The sequence below is a fragment of the Equus caballus genome, chromosome 26, assembly GCF_041296265.1.
Source record: "Equus caballus isolate H_3958 breed thoroughbred chromosome 26, TB-T2T, whole genome shotgun sequence".
NCBI classification, from domain to species: Eukaryota; Metazoa; Chordata; class Mammalia; order Perissodactyla; family Equidae; genus Equus; species Equus caballus.
Window position 1 is genome coordinate 39,654,488 of NC_091709.1, and position 24,312 is coordinate 39,678,799.

General features: G+C 40.7%; 1 protein-coding gene across 4 annotated transcripts in view; it reads left to right on the plus strand.

Annotated features, from left to right (window-relative positions):
• DOP1B (DOP1 leucine zipper like protein B) overlaps window positions 1-17,532 on the plus strand; it is a 97,877-nt gene extending 80,345 nt beyond the window's left edge. Inside the window, exons 28-37 of one of the 4 annotated variants that reach the window (XR_011432852.1) lie at window positions 1,562-1,644; window positions 1,862-1,971; window positions 2,094-2,240; window positions 3,483-3,544; window positions 4,041-4,169; window positions 12,621-12,687; window positions 14,186-14,241; window positions 14,728-14,889; window positions 16,377-16,506; window positions 16,990-17,532. Coding sequence is in view for 2 of the 4 variants with exons in the window: in XM_023630119.2 (XP_023485887.1) it covers window positions 1,559-1,644; window positions 1,862-1,971; window positions 2,094-2,240; window positions 3,483-3,544; window positions 4,041-4,169; window positions 12,551-12,687; window positions 14,186-14,241; window positions 14,728-14,889; window positions 16,377-16,506; window positions 16,990-17,241 (1,271 nt within the window). In the remaining 2 variants the exon portion in view is untranslated. Of the gene's footprint in view, window positions 1-1,558; window positions 1,645-1,861; window positions 1,972-2,093; window positions 2,241-3,482; window positions 3,545-4,040; window positions 4,170-12,550; window positions 12,688-14,185; window positions 14,242-14,727; window positions 14,890-16,376; window positions 16,507-16,989 lie in introns of all 4 variants that reach the window. The other 3 variants (XR_002804224.2, XM_023630120.2, XM_023630119.2) reach the window with 3 other exon arrangements.
• The last annotated feature ends 6,780 nt before the right edge of the window (window positions 17,533-24,312 follow it).

Here is a 24,312-nt window from a genome sequence, read left to right on the forward strand (position 1 = left end):
GGATTAAATTTGAGATGTCTGGAAAAGAGAAGGAGCCAGAAAAAATGATTAAGTGGTCCCTGGGGTAGGAGCAAAACCAAGACAGCATAGAGTCATGGAAACTATGAGAAGAGAGTGTTTCGAGAGGAAGGAGGAGGAACCCAGTGGAAGACTGCTGAGAAGTAGAGTGAGATAAGGCCAGAGTCACTGGATTTGACAATATGGAAGTCACTGGAGGCGGGAAGACTTGATTGGAGTAGATGGAGAAGAGGATGGGAGATGAGGAAGAGGAGATAGTGAGTATAGATAACTCTTTGAAGCTTAGTCGTCAATAGGGCAGTAACCAACCAGAACAAAGGACCAAACAATATCTTTTATTTGGTCTGTTTTTAAATTGGAGTATATCAAAGCATGTTTGCATGGTGATGAAACACTGTAGCAGGGAGGAGGGAATTAATGCCCAAGAGAGAAAGGATAGTTAGAAGGCAAAGTCCTTGACAGCCATAGGGCCAGGATTAATATCATAAATGGAATTATTGTTCTTCAATAGGAGCCAGAAACATGGCCATCAAAATAGGAGACAAGGCTGAGAACATGGATATAAGTTCTGGATGGTAACTCATAGTGGCCAGACTGAGGGAGTTCCCGTTTGTTTACATTAATTTCCTCAATGAAATTATCAGGTGAGGTTATCAGCTAGGAAGGGATGGGTATTGATGTTTTATCGAGGGAGGATGTGAAAGAATTATGTTGGAGAGTGAGAAAGCCAACATACCACTGAGGTACAAGTGGTAGGATTATCTGGTAGCATCAGGTCCTTTTGAGATTCATGGTCATGAAATAAAGTGAGATCAGTTTCATAGTGGTTTGGTTTTCCCCAGAGCGTTTAGCTACGCAGAACTACATAGGCACATCATTCAGTTTAGCCAGCGGGGCATTTTTTTAGGTCAGTGCTTCAAGGGGAGAGAGAAGCGAAAGAGTTCCGGATGTTTGCAAGTTAGATGATACATCATGGGTGTAGGTGGGGAATTAGACAACAGAAGGGCTGGAAGAATTGATGGGATTGATGGGTGGTTAAGGTGGTAGACTCAAGGGATGGGAGGCCTGTACAAGGAGTCAGGAAATTGTCAGAGCAGAGTTCAGGAGTAAGTGAGCAGGAAAGATAACATGTGGTCAGAGTAGGATGCCGGAAGTGGAGATTTTGGAAATCAGTGAGGTCAAGGGTATGATGGTGACAGTGGGTGGCTGAGCTGGAACAGAGTAAAAAATTGTTGGAAGAGAAAAGGTCAAGGGGCTCAGAGGCCAGGATAACATCCCGAGGGATGTTGAAGTTCCAAAAATGATGATGAGAATAGAAATGGGGAGGAAGACAGTGAGTCAATCCTAATTTATTTGATCAAAATACCCAGATTCTTAGGTGCTAAAATTAAACACGTTAACAGAGAAGAATACCAAACATATATTTATATACATAATCAGTATGAAAGGTGGGGGCTAGCCACTCACGTTCATGTGGTGCTTTGAGGGCATAAATGGTGGCCCACTCACCACGATTAAAACCCAATGCTCTTTCTGTCAGCAGATGCTGCTGCTGCCACTTCGGCGATGGTGTCCGCATCTGCCCCTTCGGTGTACAGTGTGCAAGCCCTCTCTCTCCTGGCAGAGGTAAACACACAGCTGACTTGTCACCCCTTATGGAAGTTACTGCCGTCCTGATTCTTTGCAAAGGTGGTCCATTCTCAGGTGCCAGTGAGCTCGTCAGTCAGTCTTGGCCTCGAGCTGCACCATGGAGTTCTCTTGTTAGGTTCCACCTTCACAACTAAATTTCTTCTTGTCACTTGCTTCAGAAGGTTTCTGTTATCTTGCGATCCCGTTCTTTTAGGTTCTGGCATCTCTCCTGGACATGGTTTATCGAAGCGATGAGAAAGAGAAAGCGGTGCCATTGGTCTCTCGCCTGCTCTATTACGTTTTTCCTTACTTACGCAATCACAGGTAATGTTGTGTCCTCCACGTATCCCACCCAAATGTAGAAAAATAGGTGATGGGAGAGCATCAAGTGGTCTTCACTGGACAGTCTCTGACCTTGACCCCTTTTACTTTACTCCCCCATTTAGCGCCTACAACGCTCCCAGTTTCCGGGCTGGCGCTCAGCTGCTGAGCTCTCTGAGTGGCTATGCCTACACAAAACGAGCCTGGAAGAAAGAAGTCCTGGAATTATTCTTGGACCCTGCTTTCTTTCAGATGGACACTTCTTGTGTGCAGTAAGAAATGCTGTCCTGATAAAAACGTGCTCTGAATCTTCAAGAGGAAAAGTGTTTCAGTTTACATAATTAATTCTCATACGTGAAGTGGGATCAGAGATAGCATCAACCCAAATCATAGGGCGTCACTGTCACAAGCTCATATGTTAAGTGTGTATTCATGGGAGACGAATTAAGTCTTTTGAAAATACAAAGGCACCTTTTTCACAAAAAGAATTTCAGGGGGCTGGCTCAGTGGCATAGTACTTAGGTTCACGCACTCTACTTCAGCGACCCAGGTTCATGGATTCGGATCCTGGGCACAGACCTACACCACTCACCAAGCCATGCTATGGCAATGTCCCACATACAAAATAGAGGAAGACTGGCAAGAGATATTAGCTCAGTGCTAATCTTCCTCACCAAAAAAAAAAGAAGAAGAAGAAGAATTTCAATTAAAAGAGCATATTATTCCTAAAGAACATAATAGGGGCTTCCAGTGGTACTTGGTCTAGTAATTCTTATCCTGACCAATGTTAAGATGACAGAGCCTGCTGGTGATACTGCAGTGTTCCTATCCCATGTCTCAGCTTACGCTCCATGAGTTCTTACTGAGGCCTTGCAGCTGGCCAGGCTCTGCGCTGGCGGCAGAGATCCGTTGTGATACAGCTGGGAGATCAACTTCCTATGCCTTTTTCTTGGAGGTCAACAAAACCACTCCATGACTCCCCCCCGGGCTTGGCTAATGTGTCTTTATTAATGGTAGGGATAGAGGGTAGAGATTGGTCAGCTTTTTTGTATGGCCTGAAAGTTAGCCCAACCACCACCAGAGCCCTGTGGCTCTCACCCTGTAATTCTTTTGCTCTCTGGGGGAGCCCGTTTGAAAACTAGTGGTCTTTGTCTTCACTACCCACCATTTCTTCCCATCAACACAAGTATATGAATATCATCCTGTGCGCACATATTCAAGGGCAACCCTTGAAAATGCCAAAGTACTTTGACGACTTATATTTTCTTTTATTGTAAGCTGGGAAGTATTCATTATTTCCCATGTTATTCATTCCAGTATTCATTTCCCGCGTTAAGGTTGTAAATGAGAAGCTTTTGCTTAGCTTTCTCGTATATGAAAACTATTCTTTTCACTAACTTCTTTTCAGAAAGCAATTTTTAATAGATCCTAAAGGGGCATGTTCTTTTTTGAGGCTTTTAAGTATACTGTCATCCTTTGCATATTTGATTAATTTTGGTTTTTTTAATATCCAGTTGGAAGTCCATTATTGACCATCTTCTGACTCATGAGAAAACAATGTTTAAAGATTTAATGAGTAAGTTCTGTGTTACCTGTACATAAGTCACACTTTCCAGGACCAATGCCATCATAATCAGCTCTTAGCACATATTTCAGAACCCTGCTCAAGCCTTTTCTGGTGCCATCTAAGCCACAAACTAACGTGATGTGCACAAGGTCGGGACAAAATGAATGAGCCCTTCAGTTCTGATCTATTGACAAGAATGCCTTAACAGCCTTTCCTACAGCTTTATAGTGGAGAAATACTTTTGAAACCAGTGATAAGTTTACCATAATTTATTAGGAGTACTTTTGTACAGCTCATATCCTCTTCTAATACCCTATCGTTAAGTATCACTAAATAATAAGTATTTTTACAAATAAATATGAATAATAACCATATGCCCTCACTTAATAAAGGCGATGCTTTTTCACCAGGGAAGATGGGAGTTACACTAGTATGAATTTTCTGTCACTTACCTCTAAGTGTCGTTTTCTCACGAAGTGAAACTTATTTGCTGTATTTATTCTAGACATGCAGAGCAGTTCTTTAAAACTGTTCTCAAGTTCTGAGCAGAAAGCCATGCTGCTAAAGCGCCAGGCTTTTGCTGTCTTCAGTGGAGAACTTGATCAATACCACCTTTACCTCCCTCTGATCCAAGGTAAGGCCACCTCCCTCACTCCCAGCCCATCCCCACACACAGGCGGACCCACGCCTGGCTGAGATGGGCTGCTGCTGGAGGGGCCCACAGCATGTTTGGCAGAATAGTCAAGTGTTAAAATGAGTGCTCAGCAGGAGTGATCGGAGAAGAAGCTGGAAAGTTCTATGTCAGTAAACCTGAAACTTTATTTTAAAAATCAATTCTTATAATGCTATTAATTTTTATTAGGTAGTTTTTAAAAGTCTGACAGTACTTTCGCAGCAGTCTTCTGCTAGATTCTTCCTATAGTCAAGATACTTCGAATTTACAATACTAACTGAGGCCAGGGAAGGAGCAAGATTTTGGAGAAGTACCTAATTTTCCCATAACAGTTTTTTCTCTTCTTTGTACTCACTATATCATCTGTTTCAAAAATGAATTATTGTGGATATTATACATGATTTTGAAGGGTTTTTTCCCTCCTTATAAAATGTTGAAGCTGCAAAGCGGACATTCTGTTTTTAATTTGCCCTCCTACAAGATAGAAAAGAGTTCTCAAATAGGAATGTGTTTTCCTTAAGACTCATAGCCTCAATGGGATCAAATAAAATTAATACAATTCTCAAAGGATTTTTTGTTTAATATTATGAAGGTGAGTTTAACAAACAATTCTACAAATATTAGACTTATGGTGTAAAATTTTTTTGGAGGGTATCAGGTTTATTAAGGTATAGTTTATATACAGTAAGGGTAACCCTTTTGGTTATGCAGTTCTGTGGATTTTAATAAATACATATAGTCCTGTAACCACACCACAGTTAAGGTAGAGAACATTTCCATCACCCCAGAAAGTTTCCTCATGCCCCTTAGAAATCATCCCCTCCCCTTACCCCAGCCCCTGGCAGCCACCAATCTGCTTTCTGTTCATATAGTTTTGACTTTTCCAGAATGTCATATAAATGAGATTAGATAGTGTGTAACCTTTGAGTCTGGCTTCTTTGACTTGGCATAATATATTTGAGAGTCATCTGTTTTATTGTATTTATCAGTAGCTGATTCCTTTTCATTTGCTGAATAGTATTCCATTCTGTGGTTTGTTTACCCATTCACCAATGGAAGGGCATTTGGGTTGTTTCCAGGTAGAATTATGATATAAATCTCTTACTCTGCCCTTTTAAAAAAATTTTTGGTAAACATCTGTCAGCTCACAAAGCATGTGCTTCTTCTCATCTTGATGACTCTTGATATCAGTACTATTTGTCAGTCCACTTCCCTGCTTGTTTAACTATTTGAGAGGTCTTATTGTTTCAGTTCGAAACAGTAACAGATTTCACAATTATTAATTGTGACAATATTTTATAGTTACAGTATAAAATACCTTTATCCTTCAGCTGACAATTTCAACATGTACAGCACATAAGATTTTCACATCATAATATCTTGAGTACTTCAGATATGTGAAAGCAGATATTCAGATATTGACAAATACAAGTAGCATGCCTTTCTTGAATTATTCATAAGAGGTTGATTCAATCAGATGACGACCAGGAATGCCAGGAAAGGCGATGGCAGCCCTCCAAAGACTTCGGCTGAATGCAGGCAAAGCTGAACTCTGTTGCATCCCTGCACAATCGGGAGAGGAGAAAGAACAACTAGAGGGGTCGTGTTTCCTCCAGCTCGTGCGCAGCATCCGTGACAGTGCTTTATGCGCCTGGCCACTGGACGGTGGTCTGAAGCACACTTTCTCGGTAGAGGCAAGAGGAGGAAAATAAAAAGGAGAGCATGTTGAGCAGTGTACCCAGCTATCCTTTCAGTGCCTTCTTACCCTGAGAGCAAATACTTGTTCCTTCTCTTTCATCTCCCATCACTCACTCCCCTAAAATTTGAGCTGAGGCCCAAAAAAGCTAAAGAGACAGTATTAGGTGTGTAGAACAGGAAAAGAAGAGACAACAGCCTTTCTCAAACAGTGGTGTGGAGAATTTGACATTGCAGGATTTAAACATCCAACAATTCTGAGAAACCATGCCTCTGAGAGGGAGAGAGAAGTAGGGGCAATATAATACTCTATACGTTATTTATATTGTATATATAATATATATTTGTATATAAAATAAAGTCAGCATAGTGCTGACTTAAATAGGAGATGGGTTTTGTGCTCTTAGGGAAGGAGGAATTTCTCTAAATAAGTATCCTCCATTTGGATAGCTCGAGTGCTGTATTTCTAAAAATACTATGTTAGAAAAATAAACATTTTACCCCCTTTAATTTTTTATTAACTGACAGTTTCCTCTATCTTGTCATTGTCCCCAGGACTGTTGATAAGCCAAACCTCCATGAGGTCCTGTGATGATAGAATTCAGAGTGTTCTCTGACACAGTCTTGGGACACTTGACTGGTCCCTGTGTGGCAGTGATGCCCAAGTGAGGGGAGTAGATGCTTCCAGAAGCTTCTAGGTTGCACACCATGGTAAATAGTTGAGGCCTAATAAGAGGCAGGAATAGGGAATTTCTAGTGTTTCTCTTTTGGGATACCTTCTGGGTCCTTTTTCCTTGATTTATAGCACCATCAAGTAGCACTAAAAGAGGTCGATGTGCACAGGGTGGGGAACTGAGCAGCTCCATGCGTCTTGGCTCAAAGTGACGTAAATTTTACATTGATCGTGTCAACTTAAAAAGCAAATTCGCCAGTAATTTTACCCTTAAACCAAGTTTATTCAGGAATAGCCAAAAGAATTGCAATTTGGTATGTGCACGCTATGGGGAACCGAGGGCAAATCTGGAGACAAGGGAAAGAGCAAAAGGAGGAACAGGGAGGGGCTGTTCTAAACGAAAGTCCATTGGAACAAAGTAACAGTTCAGGGTAGCAACAGCTTCTCATTGGCTGAGCTGTGGGCTCTCATTGGCTGGGCTGTTGCTGGGTGTTTAGAGAAATCTTCCTTCAGCATTATTTGGGGTAACTAACAATGTACAATAGGGCGTGAGAGCTCCCCCTACTGGCCTTCCTGACTCTGATTTAGTTGAGTTTTCATTTGACAATCACAGAAGAACTGGTAAATAAGCCCAAAGCAATTATTTAAAATTTTAAAAAATGACAAAATGCTGTTTGTCTAAAATGAGAGGGGGATAGGCATCACCCCCCAACAGAGGCCCCTGACTCTGGGATCAGAAAGATCTAGAGGCAACACTCTATTCCCTTTAAGCCCAATGAGTATGGCTCATCCTAGGTCCATTGGGGTACTGTCCATCTTTTAAGTCTTTCTTATTGTCCATTAGCTCTATTTTTACACCAGGATACTGATGCTCAGAGAGATTAGCACCTGCCTAAAGTTGTGTTGCCGCTAACTGGCAAAACCTGGAGTGAAATCTGAGCCCTTTGGCTCCCAACAATAGGCCATGTTCTTTAGTGGGTGTCCTTTGAGGTAGGTGGAGTCAGGGCGCTACTCCTGTTTCACAGATGGGAAATGAGGACTCAGCAAGATTAAGTGGCCAGCCTAAACGAGGCACTGCAACTTGTAACAGTAGTACAAGGATTCTGGCCCAGGCTTCCTCCAGCTCTCTGCTCATAAGGACTCCTTAAGCTTGTAAGGTTTATCACTCAGCTAAGAAAGGAATATTAGACGTTGAAAAAAAAATTAGGGATTCTGAAATAGATCATCTTGGCTGAAGAAAAATCTCATGAATTTAGTTTTTATTGGGAGCTGCAATATGAAATATGCCTTATGTGTACAAACCACTTTTAATACTTTATATTTTGAAATAGACTGACTCATGAGAAGTTGCACAAATAGTGCCGAGTGTTCCTGTGTACTTTCAGTCCAGCTTCCCCTGGGATAACATCTCCCATAAGCATAGTCCATTATCAAAACCAGGAAATCGACATTGGAATGTTACCATAACTCAACTAGAGAGTTTTTCAGATTTCACCAGTTTTTACATGCACTCTTTTTTGTGTATGTTTGTGTGTGTGTTTAGTTGTATGAAAGTATCACATACACAAATTCTTGTAGCCAGCACCACAACCACGATACAGAACTTTTCCATCACCACGAAGCAACTCCCTCATGTCACCGCCTTTATAGTCACACCCTCCACCCAACCCTGACCCCCGGAAACCACTGCTCTGTTCTCCATCAGTTCAATTTTGTCACTTTGAGAATGTTATGTAAATGGAGTCATACAGCTTTTGAGAGTAGCTTTTTACATTTAGTGTAATGCCTTTGCGATCCATCCAAAGGCAAGTGGGGTACATCCATGGGTGTATCAAGAGTTTGATCCTTTTTAATGAGTAATAATATTCCATTTTATGGATGTACCGCAGTTCATTTATCCATTTACCTAAAGGACATTTGGGTTGTTTCCAGTTTCTGGTTATTACAAATAAAGCCTCTGATAAACACTCGTGTACAGAGTTTTGTGCTGACTTAAGTTGTCATTTCTCTAGGATGAATACACAAGGGTATGATTACTGGATCCTATGGTAAATGTACATTTAGCTGTGTAAAAAACTGCCCAGTGGTTTTCCAGAATGGGTGTCCCATTATGCATTCCCATTTAAATGGTAATTCGAATGTCGTTATCCTTCTGATGTCTCTGAGGTCTGTAGGCATATCCCCTCTTTCATTCCTGATATTGATTAACTTGTGCCTTGTTCTGTTTCTTTGTCAGTCTTGCTAGAGGTTTATCAACTTTATTGTTCTCTTCAAATAACCAGCTTTTAGTTTGACTGATTTTTCTCTATTGTTTTTTGTTTTCAATTTTATTTATTTCTGCTATTTATTATTTTGTATTTGCTTTGGGTTTATTTTGTTCTTTTTCTAGTCTCTTCAGGTGGAGGCTTAGATTATAGATTTGAACCCTTTCTTCTTTTCTAATGTAAGCATTTAGTGCTATAAATTTCCCTCTCAGCAATACTTTAACTGTATCCCACAAAATCTGACATGACGTACTTTTACTTTTGTTCATTTCTTTGTATTTGGTTTTATTTCCTTTGAGACTTCCTCTTCAGCCCATATCTTATTTAGGAGTTTGTTACTTTCCAAGTGTTTGTGGGATTTTCCTCCTATCTTTCTGTTATCAATTTCTAGTTTGAGTCCATTATGGTCAGAGAACATTCTTTGTAGTGTGTAAATCTGTTGAAGTTTGTTTTATGATCCATGATATAGTGTATCTTGGTGAATGTTCCATGAACACTTAATGAATATGTATTCTGCTACTGTTGTTGAGTGGAGTGTTCTATAAATGTTGATTAGCATCTGTTAGTTGATATTGCTCGATTCTTCTCTATCCTTTCTGACTTTTTTCCTGGGCATTCTATCAGTTATGGGGTAAGGATGTTGAAGTTCCCAGCTGTAATTGTCAGTGCCTATTCTCCTTTGAGTTCTGGCAGTTCTTACTTCATGTGTTTTACACCTTTGTTGTTTGGTGCGTACACATTTAAGATTGTTGTATCTTCTTCTTGAATTGCCCTTTTTACCACTAGGTAATGTTCCTCTTTGCCCGTGGTACTTTTCTTTGCTCTGAGTTCTATTTTGTTTACTACTAAGAGAACCACTGCAGCTTCCTTTGGGTAATGTCTGTGTAGTATATCTTCTTCCATCCTTTTACCTTTAACTTAACTATATCCTTATATTTGAAGTGAGTTTTGTGTAAGATAGCATATAATTGGGTCATTTTCTTTTAATTCATTCTACCAATCTCTCTCTCTTAATTGATGTGTGTAGACAATGTATATTTAATGTAATTATTGGCATGTTAGGATTGACTATGCCATTTAATTTATTTTCTGTTTGTTCCTTGTTTTTCATTCCTCTGTTTCCCCTTTTCTATTTTCCTGAGGTTACTTGAACATTTTTTTTAGTATTCTATTTTGATGTAACACATTTAAAGTGTTTTTTGAGTATGTCTCTTGATAGAGCTTTTTGTAGTGGTTACTCAGGGACAGCAGTATATGTAAACTATACATATTTACATGGTCTACTAGTATCAGCATTTACAGTGCTTCTGTCTTCTCTCGTGTGATATAGTTGTTTGAAATATTACCTTTACATACACTGGGAACCACACAGTGGTCCACTTTTTGCTTTCAACTGACCAACATAATTTAAAAACTCAAGAGGAAAGAATATTATTTTTACTTATGTATTTATTCTTTGAATTGCTCTTTTTATCAGCCCTGGTGTTCTCTGTTTCCTACCATTATCGTTTTTCTGTCTGAAGAACATCATTTAGCCATTCTTTAGTGCAGATCTGCTGGCAGCAAGTTTTCTTAGTGTTCCTTCATTGAGACGTTTTATTTCACCTTCATTCTTTTCAGTTTGGTTTTGGTTTTTTTCCTTCATTCTGGAAGGATGTTTTCATTGGAAGTAGGACTCTGGGTTGAAGTTCCTTTCCTTCCGCCCTTGAGAAATGTGCCACTCCTTTCTGATGAGAATCTGCTGTCATTCGAACCATTGTTGCCTTTTAGGAAATGTGTCATTTCTCTCTGACTGCTATCAAGATTTTTTCCTTTGTCTCTAGTTTTCAGAACTTTGATTGTGTGACTGCATTTGGATTTCTTTGGGTTTATGTTTTTCGAAGGTCACTCAGCTTTTTGTATCTGTAGATTTATGTCTTTCACCAAATTTGGAAAGTTTTCAGTCATTATTTCTTCAAATATTTTTCCAACCTATACTCTTTTTTCCTCTCCTCCTGGGACTCTAATGACACAAATATTAGATCTTTTGTTGTCCCAGTGGTCTCTGAGACTCTGTTCATTTTTTTTCTGATCTTTTTTCTCTTGTGTGTTCAGTTTCAATACTTTCTATTCATTCTGTCTTCAGCGTCCCTCTTTCCTCTGTGATCTCCATTCTGCTGTTGAGCTCATCAGTGAGCATTTCTACTTCAATGATTGTATTTTGTGGTTCTAAAATTTCCATTTGGCTCTTTTTTGTATCTTCTGTTTCTTTGTTGAGACTTTCTATTTTTTGTTTGTTTCAAGCGTCCATAGCTGATTGTTGTGGTATTTTTAGGCAGCAGCTTTAAAATACTTTTCTAATAATTCCACCCTCCATATTATCCCCCACTTGGTGTCTTTTGGTTATCTTTTCTCATTCAAGTTGAGACTTTTGGCATTCCAGGTTGCGGTCTTCTCAAATGCCCAGGCCAGAATAAAATGAAAAATAAAAAACTTCTGGGGAACTCACCTCCAGGTCTTTCCTTAAGTTCCAAGGTTCCTAGCCAGTATAGCCTTCTTTTCATCCTCTTTCAGTTTTCTGATAGTTGGTTTATGTATTTTGTTCAAAGTTTGTTTGTTTTTATTACAGTTAGGTAAATAGGATGTAAGATACTTAACTCCATCTGTGCAGAACCAGAAGCACAAAACACTCTTTAAAAATGCCAGCTTGGGGGCTGGCCCCGTGGCCAAGTGGTTGGGTTTGTGCGCTCCACTGCAGGCGGCCCAGAATTTCGTTGGTTCGGGTCCTGGGCGCGGACGGGCCACTGCTTGTCGGGCCACGCTGGGGCAGCGTCCCACATGCCACGGCTGGAGGGGCCCACAATGAAGAATATACAGCTGTGTGCCGGGGGGCTTTGGGGAGAAAAAGGAAAAAATAAAAAAAAAATGCCAGCTTGTTTTTCAAGTGTCTAAGCTATGCCTGCTCCTTCATTTGATCAGAGCACTTTTAAAGGCAAGAAGTAAAAACCTACTCAGGCTAGCCCAAATAAAGAGAAGTTTATTAATAATGTGCTGCAGCAAATCTTAACTGGCATGACTGCAGTTCAGCTGTTTGCTGTAGCAGTTTGTTATGTTCCTAAGAAGCCTTAAATTATGGGGAAAGTCACATTCTACAAACAGTTATTTCAGTGGAGCAGTGAGGAAGACTGTTAGGGACTAGAGAGTTTAACTCACAACTTTTTTTCTTGCAAGACTTAAAGTTTTTATCATGGCCATCAAATCTAAACTTTACTGAATAAATCTATTTTATTCACTCACTCCATTTCCCACTCCTCACCCCAAAATATGATGTCATCTGCCAGCCAGTCTGTATGATCTTCTGGTTCCATCACTCACCAAGGACTGTCTGTGGTTTCTGTGTCTCATGTTTTGTATCCATAGGAGAAAATTTAAATGGTTATTGATCATCCAGTGGATTTTGGGCTTGAGTCAAAGTTCATGCCTCTCTACTCAGCTGTGGCAGAGGAATGAGAGCCACTTGATTCACCTCCTTTAGCAAAGACCATGAGCTGCTGCCCTTCACAAAGAGGAGGGCAGGGCGTAAACCAGGGGCACAAAACCGTTCTCCCAACACCCATTTCTCATACTGGGTTCTTATCAAGTGTCAATTACTATTGTATTTTTCTTCTTTGTCTAATGAGAAACCCCAAACTGCGTATTTGTGTGACATCTTTAAACTCTTCTTTCCTTAGAACGCCTGACAGACAATCTCAGAGTTGGACAGACACCCATAGCTGCTGCTCAGATGTTTCTTTTTTTCAGAGTTTTGCTGCTAAGAATATCTGCCCAACATTTGACTTCATTGTGGCCAATAATGGTCTCTGAATTAGTAAGTACAAATATTTTACTCTTGATAGCAAATTTGGAGCTTTTTACATGCTTTTTTGGGAATAATATACTATTTTATATGTATCTAATTTTTCAAATTAAAATATAGTTGACATGTATCTAATTTTATCAGCAAAATTTTCAATCAAGTTGATAGCTCTTGGTTAAAAAGAGAATATTTTATCTTACCCTATAATCATATTTGATCTCTCAACTGTCAGTTATTCCAACTAATTTGTATTGTTTTATATTACTTTCTATTTTTTTAAACTGGTTTTTTTTCCAGTTTTATTGAGATATAGTTGACATACAGCAGTGTATAAGTTTGAGGTGTAGAACATAATGATGTGACTTACATATATCGTGAAATGATGATGACAATAAGTTTAGTTAACATTCATCATCTCATATAGACAAGAAAAGAAAGAAAATATTTTTTTCCTGTGATAAGAACTCTTAGGATTTACTCTCTTAACAACTTTCATATATACCATGCAGCAATGTTAACCATGTTCATCGTGTTGTACGTTACATTGCTAGTACTTATTTACCTTATAACTTGAGGTTTGTACCTTTTGACCATCTTCCTCCAATTCCCCGTCTCCCAACCTTCCACCTTTCCACAGATGTGCTCTATGAGTTTGGTCATTTTTTTTTTTTTTTTTTTAGATTTCACGTATAAGTGAGATCATACAGTATTTGTCTTTCTCTGACTTATTTCACTGAGCATAATGCCCTCAGGGTCCATCCATGTTGTCACAAATGGCAGAATTTCCTTCTTTTTTATGGCTGAATAATATTTTCTTGTGTACATATACAACATTTTCTTTATCCACTCATCTGTTGATGGCAGTTACGTCTTTGCTATTGTAAATAATGCTGCTGTGAACATGGGGGTGCAGATATCGCTTCGACATGGTGTTTTCATTTCCTTTGGATATATTCCCAGAAGTGGGATTGCTGGATTATATGGTAGTTCTATTTTTACTTTTTTGAGGAACCTCCATAGTTTTCCATAGTAGCTATACCAGTTTATAATCTGACCAACAGTGAACAAGGGTTCCCCTTCCTCCACATCCTGGCCAGTGCTTGTTATCTCTTGTTGTTTTGATGCTAATCAGTCTAACAGGTGGGAAGTTATATATCATTGTGGTTTTGATTTGCGTTTCCATGATGATGGTGATATTGAGCATCTTTTCATGTACCTGTTGGCCATTCCTATATCTTCTTTGGGAAAATGTCTATTCAGGTCCTTTGCCCATATTTTAAGTGGATTGTTTGCTGTTTTGCTATTGTGTGGTATGAGTTCTTTATATATTTGGATATTATCCCCTTATCAGATATTTGGTTTGCAAATATTTTTTCACATTCCGTAGGTTGTCTTTTCATTTTCTTGATTGTTTCTCTTGCTTTATTTGCTATTTTTTATGGACATGTAAATTTTAAACGTTGAGTTTACTCTCTCAAATAGTAACTTGAATTCGTGTTTTCTTTTTAAGATTCAGGCATTCATACAGCTTGAAGAAGATCTGAAAGAGGATGATGAATCATTGAGGTAAGTAGTGCAAGGGTCTGTGCACATATGTGAAGGCTAATGGACATCACTTTATGATGTAGGGTTATCTAACGTTAAGTACTGTTTTCTTTTTTGTGTGTGTGAGGAAGATTGGCCCTGAGCTAACAACATCTGCTGCTAATCTGCCTATTTTCGCTCGAGGAAGATTGTTGCTGAGCTAACATCTGCGCCAATCTTCCTCTGTTGTATGTGGGACGCTGCCACAGCATGGCTTGACAAGCAATGCTAGGTCTGCGCCCAGGATTCAAACCTGTGAACCCCAGGCTGCCGAAGCAGAGCACGTGAACTTAACCACTACACAACTGGGTTGGCCCCTAAGTACTGTTTTCTTGAAGTACTTGTGAAGGGACCAGCTGTTTTGACCATTTCTTAAAAGGAAAAATCTTCTTATGGACATTGCATAGACAACTGGACTACAGCAGATGTGAATGAATTTATAACAAGGTTTTCTTTGCAAATTTATAGAAACAGCAACAAAATAAACAGAGTAAAAGTTTCAGTCGCTGTTGGAAATGGGCCCTCAGTGTGGGAGATACCCCAGAGTGAACTCGTCTTGTATTTATCAGCTTGCAAATTCTTGGACACAGCACTTTCTTTTCCGCCTGACAAGATGCCGTTATTTCAAATGTAAGTCAGATAAGACCTTGTGTCCTCTTTGAAGTAGGTGACTTTTCTTTCCTCATAAGCACTCTCACTTGTTCTTTCCCATGCAGTATATGGGTTCCTAGTGGCCGATGAGCCTGCTCAGACTACCAAGTTTCAGATTACTTGCAGCATCTGTGGTTTTGTGAATTTGGCTCATGGTAGTGTTTACGAATGGGTTTCGGGGGGAGGTGGGGCGGGGTTAGGTGGGTTTTGCTACTAAATGTTTGTAAAACAAGAGGCACCCGCTGGTGGTCCTCACTGCATCTGTGTAGATTTTTTTGTCCATTTGTTTTTAATTAAATAAATGGATCATGCTGCCTCCAATTCACTTTGCCCCTGTTGGCTTACATTTCCTTTGGGCTTAACACAGCTGCTCATACGTTTCGTCTCATGCCTGGCCCCAGATGCCACTTCTTCTCTGTCCCATCCCCCTAAAGAGAGTAATCATGTAGAAATGTTTGTGGTTAAAAAGCGAGTTCTCTTTAACTGCACGTTACTAAGTGAAAGAAGCCAATCTGAAAAGGCTGCCTACTTTATGATCCCAACTATGTGACATTCTGGAAAAGGCAGAACTCTGGAGACAGGAAAAAGGCCAGTGGTTGCCAGGGCTTAGGGGAGAAGGAGACAGAACACAGGATTTTTAAGGCAGTGAAACTGCTCCATACAATACTATAATGATGGATGCGTGTCATTATACAGTTGTCCAAACCCATAGAATGCACAGCACCTAGACTGAGCCCTAAGGTAAGCCGTGGACTCTGGGTGACAATGATGTAACAAATGTGCCACTCTGGTGGGACGTGTTGAAGTCGGGCAGGCTGTGCCTCGCAGAGGCGGACAGGGAATATGTGGGGAACCTCTCTACCTTCTGCTCAGTTTTGCTGTGAACCTAAAACTGCTCTAAAAAGAAAGTGTCTTTTTTAAATGGGTTCTGATGTTCATGAATATGCACAGCAACGTTATTTATAATAGACAAAAAGTGGAGAAAACTTAAATGTCCTTTAATTGACGAATGAATAAATAACATGCTATATCCATACAATGAAATATTCAGCAATAAAAAGAAATGAAGTGCTGTCACATTCTACAGTGTGGATGAACCTTGATAACATTATGTTAAGTGAAAGAAACCAGTATCAAAGGACCACATATTCTGTTTATATGAAATTTCCAGAATAAGTAAGTCTGTGGAGACAGAAAATAGATTAGTGGTTGCCTAGATCAAGGGGGTATAAGGGATGAGGGGTGATAGCTAAAGGGAGCAGGGATTCTTTTTGGGGTAATGCCTATCCTAAAATTGATTGTGGTGATGGATGTACAGTTCTGTGACTATACTAAAAGCCATTGAATTGTATGCTTTAAATGGGTGAATTGTGTGGTATGTGAATTATATCTCAATAAGACTGTTTAAAAATCTGTTTTATGTGGGCTCTGACCTGGCATGCCTGACCTCGGATTTTTTCCTCCAGTTACAGGTGGGCATTTGTCCCAGAAGTGGACACAGAGGGCCCTGCCCTCCCGTCAGATCTAGAGGAGAATCACCAAGAATGCAAGCCCCACACTGTTAGGATTCTAGAACTTCTGAAATTAAAATATGGGGTAAATGTTTTCCTTTTTAAAATTTCTCTTCCTGGCAGAGGGGAGAGGGGTGAGCAGTAAGTGAAGTACTGCGTATGCCACTTGATTTCATGACTTTAATAGCTTTCAAGATCTCTCTTCTGTGAGTGTTAAAACTTGGAGATGGTTATAAATTCCATCCTTACCTTGTCATTTATATGTCACTTTCTCATCCCAGTTGCTACGAGGTGAAGCTTCCTGGACAGCACAGTCACAGAGAAGCAGTCTTACCCCTGAGTCCCTTCGTTGTTTGGGGGAAGGGCCTGCAGTGGGAGTGGGCTCAGGGTGAAGTCCTGGTGGAAGATGTCAACTGAGGATCTGGAATTTGAGTTTATGCTGCTGTCCTCAGTGCTGACGATGAATTTTCATGAAGAACCCATCTCTTAGGTTTAGCCATCTGCACATGCTGCCCTTGCCTCTCTAACCCTCAGCGAAGCCACATCATTTTTCTGGGGTTTTTTGCAGGAAATCAGCAGCTCTGATGAGATCGCCATGAAGAGTGAATTCCCTCTTCTGCGCCAACATTCTCTTTCCAGCATGAGGCAGTTGATGCCATTCTTCAGGACTCTAAATTGTGCTTTTAAAACCCAAGGCAAACTGCCTGCTGACACTCAGGGACCTCCAGCCTTAGAGTTTCCTGTCCCAGATAGCCCAAGGGTCTTCAAACAACTGGAAGAATGTGTTGAATATGACTTTCTGGAACATCTGGAATGTTAACCTTGGAAGACAGAATTTGTTTAATCCATTTACTGATACTTCAGGCTAAAACCAGGATATATTCTCAAGAAGAAAGGATCCAGGAGCGTGCTTTTAAACAAGTCTATTTCAATTCTGAAAGTAGATTTCACATAATTTTCTGTTGGACAACAAAACACACTTCCCTAAATGCCTTGTAATATATTTGGATCTGATTGTTTCTTCCTTGACTTATGTAAAGAAAATAAAATTAATATATCATCTAAAGGTAGCACAAAATTTGTACCATGAAGTAAAGTTTGAAAATGCCAATATATGGGTCTGTCTCTCTATTTCTCTAAAAGTTTAAACTCGTCGAATATCATTTTCAACCTTTTACACATAGTCCTTTAAAGCATTTATTTTGGTACTGCATTTTAAAACTAAAATATATTATTTCCTGAGAATAGTAGTTGCCCACTGCCATTGACTCTGCAGCAGAGGCGAGCACTTGAAGAAATCTCAGTGTGTTTAACTCTTGCCCATTAAACTCAGGTGTTCGCACTGCACAGCTGCCTAAGAAGTATGTGGTTTTCAAAACTCGGACAGCTGTAACCTGAGTTACGTACCACGAGTACCCTGCCAGCACTTTCCCTTTAATGTAAATCAACCAGTGTGGTCAACCCTGCCAGCACTTTCCCTTTAATGTAAATCAACCAGTGTGGTCACGGAGCCTTTAATACTGGAAACTACCGTCAGGGAAACTCCCTGTTAGGACTCTTCCCTCTTACTCTGTCCTTTCCGGGATCTCTTTACCGCTTTGCAGACATCACTGTTCATTAAACCAATCCCTTCCTGGGCCCAGGCTGCTCTAGCCTGGCAGCACTCTTTCCAAACCTCTCCGTCCTATGCCAGCTACCCTATTTAGAGTCCTGGCTTGGCGCCCTCCTCCACTGTGGGGGCTCTAACTCTCTGCCAGTGATCGTGGTTTGCCTTCCAGGCCTCATGTCCCCATTTCAGCCACCAGAGCACTACATGAAATTACTTTCCAGGTCACGTGATGCATCCTGTCCTGATGACTGTGCTCAGATCCATCCTTTCTGTAGACAAGGGTGTTTTGAAATTTGACTAACATTATCAGTTTAAGTTTCTCCCAACATCCTGTTCCTTACTCATTTTGTGTGCAGTGCAGAAGCAAATTGTGTCATTAGCCCCAATATAGGATTTGGGGAGCCCCGAACCACTTGGTTTCCTAAATAAGGGCTAAAAATAAGAATCAAAAAGAACCACTAGATATATGGGTATTCATACAAATATGTGTTAAAGATTACATGGAAATTTTTGTGTGTAGGGGGCTATCTTTAAAAACATTTGCAAGTTTGGTCACTAAAGTTTTAAATATTGAAGTGTAGAATTAGAAATTCTGTGTAACTTATACCATGAGTTACCTGTAATCCCGGTTGTGCTGATTTATAGTTAACATCAAGGTGGGTGCCTATCAAAATTTACAACAAATTTGACAGCTTATTTATATCATCAGTAGCTATTATGCCATAAAAGGTAGTTAGATTTACCAATTTGGGTTTTTTTTTCTCTCCAGTATGTGAAACAACTTAATGGTCTCTGATAGTGGCATATGTAATTTAATCCTTATTTATTAAATAGAAATCTTAAAGGTCAAAGGTCCAGCAGCACATCTCTATGTTTATCATAGAACACTAGAAGGAAGTCTGATAAATGTGATGTCCGTCTCCATCTTTTGTCAGTGCATACCACAGTAGTTGAGGGTAGGCCCTGACGCTGACTTGCCTGGGTTTGACACTGAGCCAGCGTACTACTAGCCTGGGCAAATACTTCGTGCCTCAGTTTTCTCATCTATAAAATGGACTATTCCTGCTAACTCTCTTTTAGGGTTCTAGCAGCTAACCATGTCTGTGCCACCTATGAGCTCCATGTACAGTTTTGATCGTGTACCCATGGGTAGAAATGAAGCATGTGCCCACCCCCAATATCTGTAAGCCTATGTGTTACATTAATGTACCTGAGTGCCAACATACATTGTGTATTTTATAAAAGAGAAAGCGGAGATTCTTAAAGTATTAGGAAAAACAAAATTAGTAGTTCTGATACTTTCTTCTTCCCGACAGAGGCCCTTCTGCACCCACCGTGGAGATAACTGATCTGACTCAGTTCCTCCCAGAGGGAGTTAGTGCTGTGTGTCCCACCCAAGGAGCAAAGGGCCACGGCACTGAAGACAAGCACTATGTTGGGATAGGCGGGGCTTGAGGGTGGCCATAGCAAACACAGAGAACAGACCTGTGTTCTAAGAGAGCAGGGTTGTGAACATACGGAGCTGCAGGGGTCTTGTGGGAGCGGAGACCTGTATATGGGGCGAAATGATCCCCACCGCTGGAGCACTTTCCAGGGGCCCAGCATGGCGCGAGCTGCATCATGTGCGTGAGTTTCTTTCTTATCCCGCCTTAGGAGGTGGGCTGGTCTACAAAGCCATCAGAGCCAGGAACCGAAACCTAGGTCTTCCTTGCTCTAGAGCCTCACGTTCTCAACCCCGGGGCTGAGAAAGTGAAACAGGAAAACCCTGAGGTGGCTACTGGTCTCCGAATGGCAGTTTCTGAGACGACCCCACCCACTCACAACTTCCTGCAAAACCAGCTCATCTCAGGGCCACCACACAGAGGAGGAGCCTCCTAGCTCAAGGTGTGGTGAGGCGCGTTTGAAAGGAGAATAAGCCTTATTTTCCAGTATTTGTACATTATGACCAGTTAATTTAGGAGGAGAGGTAGCTAGATTTGTGGAAATAGTTAATGAAGCCTGTGTGTAAAAGTCTTAAACAACTACCTGGGAGGCCAGACAGAATTCTGTGCCATTGCAATTAAATGCTGTGCTATAGGGGCTGGCCCCATGGCATAGTGGTTAAATTGCACCCGCTCCACTTTGGGGGCCCTGCTTCATGGGTTGGGATCCAGGGCATGGACCTACACCACTTGTGTCAGCCACGCTGTGGCAGCAACATATGGGATAAAGTAGAGGAATATTGGCAGAGACGTTAACTCAGGGCTAGTCTTCATCAAGCAAAAAAAAAAAAGGAAGATTGGCAACATGTTAGTTCAGGGCTAATCTTCCTCAGCAAAAAAAAACCTCTGATGTAAGACAATGCCCTCTAGGAGGTATTACTTGTAATTCAGTGGGACACACAAACCATATTATCTTAAAGGAAGAAAATATAAGAGAATATGATTAGGAGTAGGACCTGGGCCAGCTAAGGAGCCCACCCATTTTCCACTAAGAGGCAACAGGATCTTGTGAGAATCACGTTAGTATCTTACGTGTGTGATCATGCTTATGTAAGTGGTATAGTAATCATTCCGTGCCATGAATTCAATCAGACTTCGTGCTGGCTCTGAAGTTCAGAGTGAAGAGAAGCCCTTCAAGCGTTTTTCAGGATGGTTATGAGGACCCTGCAGTTAGAAATCTGTTGGTTGCAGTTGTAATCTAGCAAAGCAAGTATGCTTAACAGGGATCCTCGCACTTGTGTGTGCATTAGAATCATCTGGAGAGTCTGCTCCCTTCCAGAGTGCCTAGTCTCTCCAAAGAGTCTGAGTCAGTAGATGGGATGACATTCAGGAATCTGCATGTGTAACCAGTTATTTTTTATGCCGGTGCTTCTTGGACCACCTGGAGAAACACTAGTGTTCAGAGCAGTGCCCTCACAAAGATGATAGCTCTCATGGGAACAAGGAGGAAGCCAAGCAAGGCTGAAGCTTGTCTGGTTACTTCTCATCCTGTACAGGTAGTTCTTTCCAAGTGGTCTCCATCTAAATCGAATAAGCCCACCTTTAAGTCAAGGGGGAAAGGAAATGGACTTTAAAATACCATGGGTCTAGAGAAAGAGTATGACAGTTTCCCAAAACCTAAAAATAAAATTGCCATATGATCCAGCAATCCCACTAAAAAGAACTGAAAGTAGGGTCTTGAAGAGAGATTTGTACACCCATGTTCATGGCAGCATTAGCCACAATAGCCAAGAGGTGGAAATAACCCAGATGTCCAAGAACAGATGAATGGATAAACAAAATGTGGGATAGACATGCAGTGGAATATTACTCAGCCTGAAAAAGGAATGAAATTCTGACACATTCCACAACATGGATGAACCTTGAGGACATTATGCTAAGGGAAATAAACCGGTCACAAAAGGACAAATATTGTATGACTCCACTTAGGTGAGGTACCTAAAGTAGTCAAATTCACAGAAACAGAAAATGGAATGGTGCTTGCTAGAGACTGGAGGGAGGGAGGAATGGGAGCACTTGTTTAATGGCTACAGAGTTTCCATTTTGCAAGATGAAAAGAGTTCTGTGGATGGATGGTGGGGATGTTTGTCCAACAATGTGAATGTAATTAATGTCACCGAATTGCACACTTGAAAAGGGTTGAAATGGTAAATTTTATGTTCTGTATACATTACCACAATAAAGTTTTAAAAACCAAGTACTGTGAGTTTGAAGTGAGAGTAGGGGACATACACTGCTGATGGGAATGTAAACTGGTGCAGCCACTATGGAAAACAGTATGGAGATTCCTCAAAAAATTAAGAATAGAAATACCACATGATCCAGCTATTCATTCCACCTCTGGGTATTTATCCAAAGAGCACAAAAACACGAATGTGTAAAGATATTTGCTATGTTCAGTGAACCGCTATGTTCCTTGCAGCACTATTCAAAATAGCCAAGACTTGGAAACAACTTAAGTATCCATCAATAGATGAACAGATAAAGAAGATGTGGTATATATGCACAATGGAATACTACTCAGCCATTAAAAAGATGAAATCTTGCCATTTGCGACAAGATGGATGGACGTTGAGGGTATTAGGCTAAATGAAATAAGTCAGATGGAGAAAGTCAAATACCACATGATTTCACTCATAAGTAGAAGATAAAAACAACAACAACAATAATAAACAAACATAGATACAGAGATTAGATTGGTGGTTACCAGAGGGGAGAGGGGAGGGCAAAAAGGGCAATAGGGCACATGTGTATGGTGATGGACGGTAATTAGTTTTCGGGTGGTGAACATGATGTAGTCTACACAGAAATCAAAATATAATGATGTACACCTTAAATTTATGTAATGTTATAAACCAATGTGACCTCAATAAAAAATAAATAAAGTGAGGGCAGAGGAGACAGTCAGGCTCCCCTCCTCTGAGGAACAAGCAGCTGTCTCAACCTGATTTCCTCCCCAAAGTTAACCAGAAGCACATGAGAGGTGGGACATTAAGGAACAACTTGCCCGTCAACGTTTGGGCTCTAGAAAAAGCGCGCTCACTTAACATTTTACCCTAAACTGAAACTGTAATAATGACTCTTGGGACCTGATGGAGGTTTCTAGCCCCCTTCCTGAAGCCCCTCATCCATTTCTTCTGTCTCCTCCAACCACTCAGGGTTTCTTATCTCTTGCATTTCTTACATATCTTGTTCCATCTGCTTAACACTATTTTCTCCTCCTCTCACACCTGGCAATGTCCTACTCAAGCCGTTTGTTGGTTTACTTAACAAATATGTGGCAACCTGTCTTTGAGATCCAAACTCCTCAGTCTTGCTTCTTTCTACACTTCCTCAGGCACAGCAAGGCACTTTGTCACATGGGCCCTATTAAGGCACCTAATAATGTCACAGCCCATCACTGGCTACAAGGCAAGCACCCCTTTCGTGAAAGAGATGGAGCCTGTATCTTCAGTTCCTTTGGTATCCAGCATATATAGGCAGCCAGTAAATAACTAAATGGAGAACATGAAGGTTGATTTATCAGCCCAAGGTGGTGCTAGAAGGAAGAACAAATTTAGAATGAATGAATTGCAGGACTAGATAGGTGGGGGCTCAGGGAACAGTGGGTTTTCTGGCCTGAACTTGGATTCTCCATCACTCTAATAATCACCTCCCTGGGCTCACGCTGTTTCACTGACCACCCACTTTTGGCACATGAGGACGCTCTGCTTGGCTCACTTTCCACACTCTCCCCTGCTGGTCCCAGAATGGCCCTATTACATAGAGTCAGTCCAACCCACTGAAGCGTTCGTGAGGCTGCCCATTCTCTCTTCACTGGGCTCATCCTGAATTCTTACTAGACCCTTGGAGAGGCAAAAACTTCTGTGCCGTATGGAGAGTGAATGCCTGACTCTGCACTGCTGTGCTGTATGGGGAGTGAACACTTGAGTGTGCACTGCTGTGCCATATGGGGAGTGAACACTTGACTCTGTGCACTGCTGTGCTATATGGAGAGTGAACATTTGACTCTATGCACTACCATACTGCTTAGAGAGCTCTTTGTGTCATATTAAAGATACTATTTTAACTAATAAGTAGTTGATTGTATATTGTTTCACATGTTTCCCTTCTAATTATTTTGTGTGTTTTGAATCTAAGCCTGGCTAACAATCTAAAGCCCTTCAGGAAACAGACAAATTGGTTAATTCAATAGGGTGGAGTGGAGCTTGTGGCCAACTGAAGAGTATAACTGGCCCAAAGGCAATTAAATTAAAAAAAAGTTAACATATATACATCAATATAGTGTTTTGTTTTTTTTTTTAAGGAAGATTAGCCCTGAGCTAACTGCTGCCAATCCTCCTCTTTTTTCCTGAGGAAGACTGGCCCTGAGCTAAAATCTGTGCCCATCTTCCTCCACTTTATATGTGGGACACCTACCACAGCATGGCTTGTCAAGTGGTGTTATGTCCACACCCGGGATCCAAACTGGTGAACCCCGGGCCACCAAAGCGGAACGTGCGCACTTAACCTGAGCCACCATGCCAGCCCCAAGTTTTTTGACATCAATATCTTTTTATATGTATAAATGACCAGTTATGAGATAAATGAAATCCCACTTACACTAACAACAATAATAAAATATCTAGGAAAAACCTTTATAAGAACTCCTTGAAGAAAACACTACCAAGGAGTAAAGACTTGGAACCAAAGGCAAGGTTTCCTAGGTCTTGAAGAGGAAGATTCAACATCGTAAAGTTGTAAATTCTAAGTTTATTTATAAATTTAATACAATCCCCTGAAACCAACACTTGGATTTTTT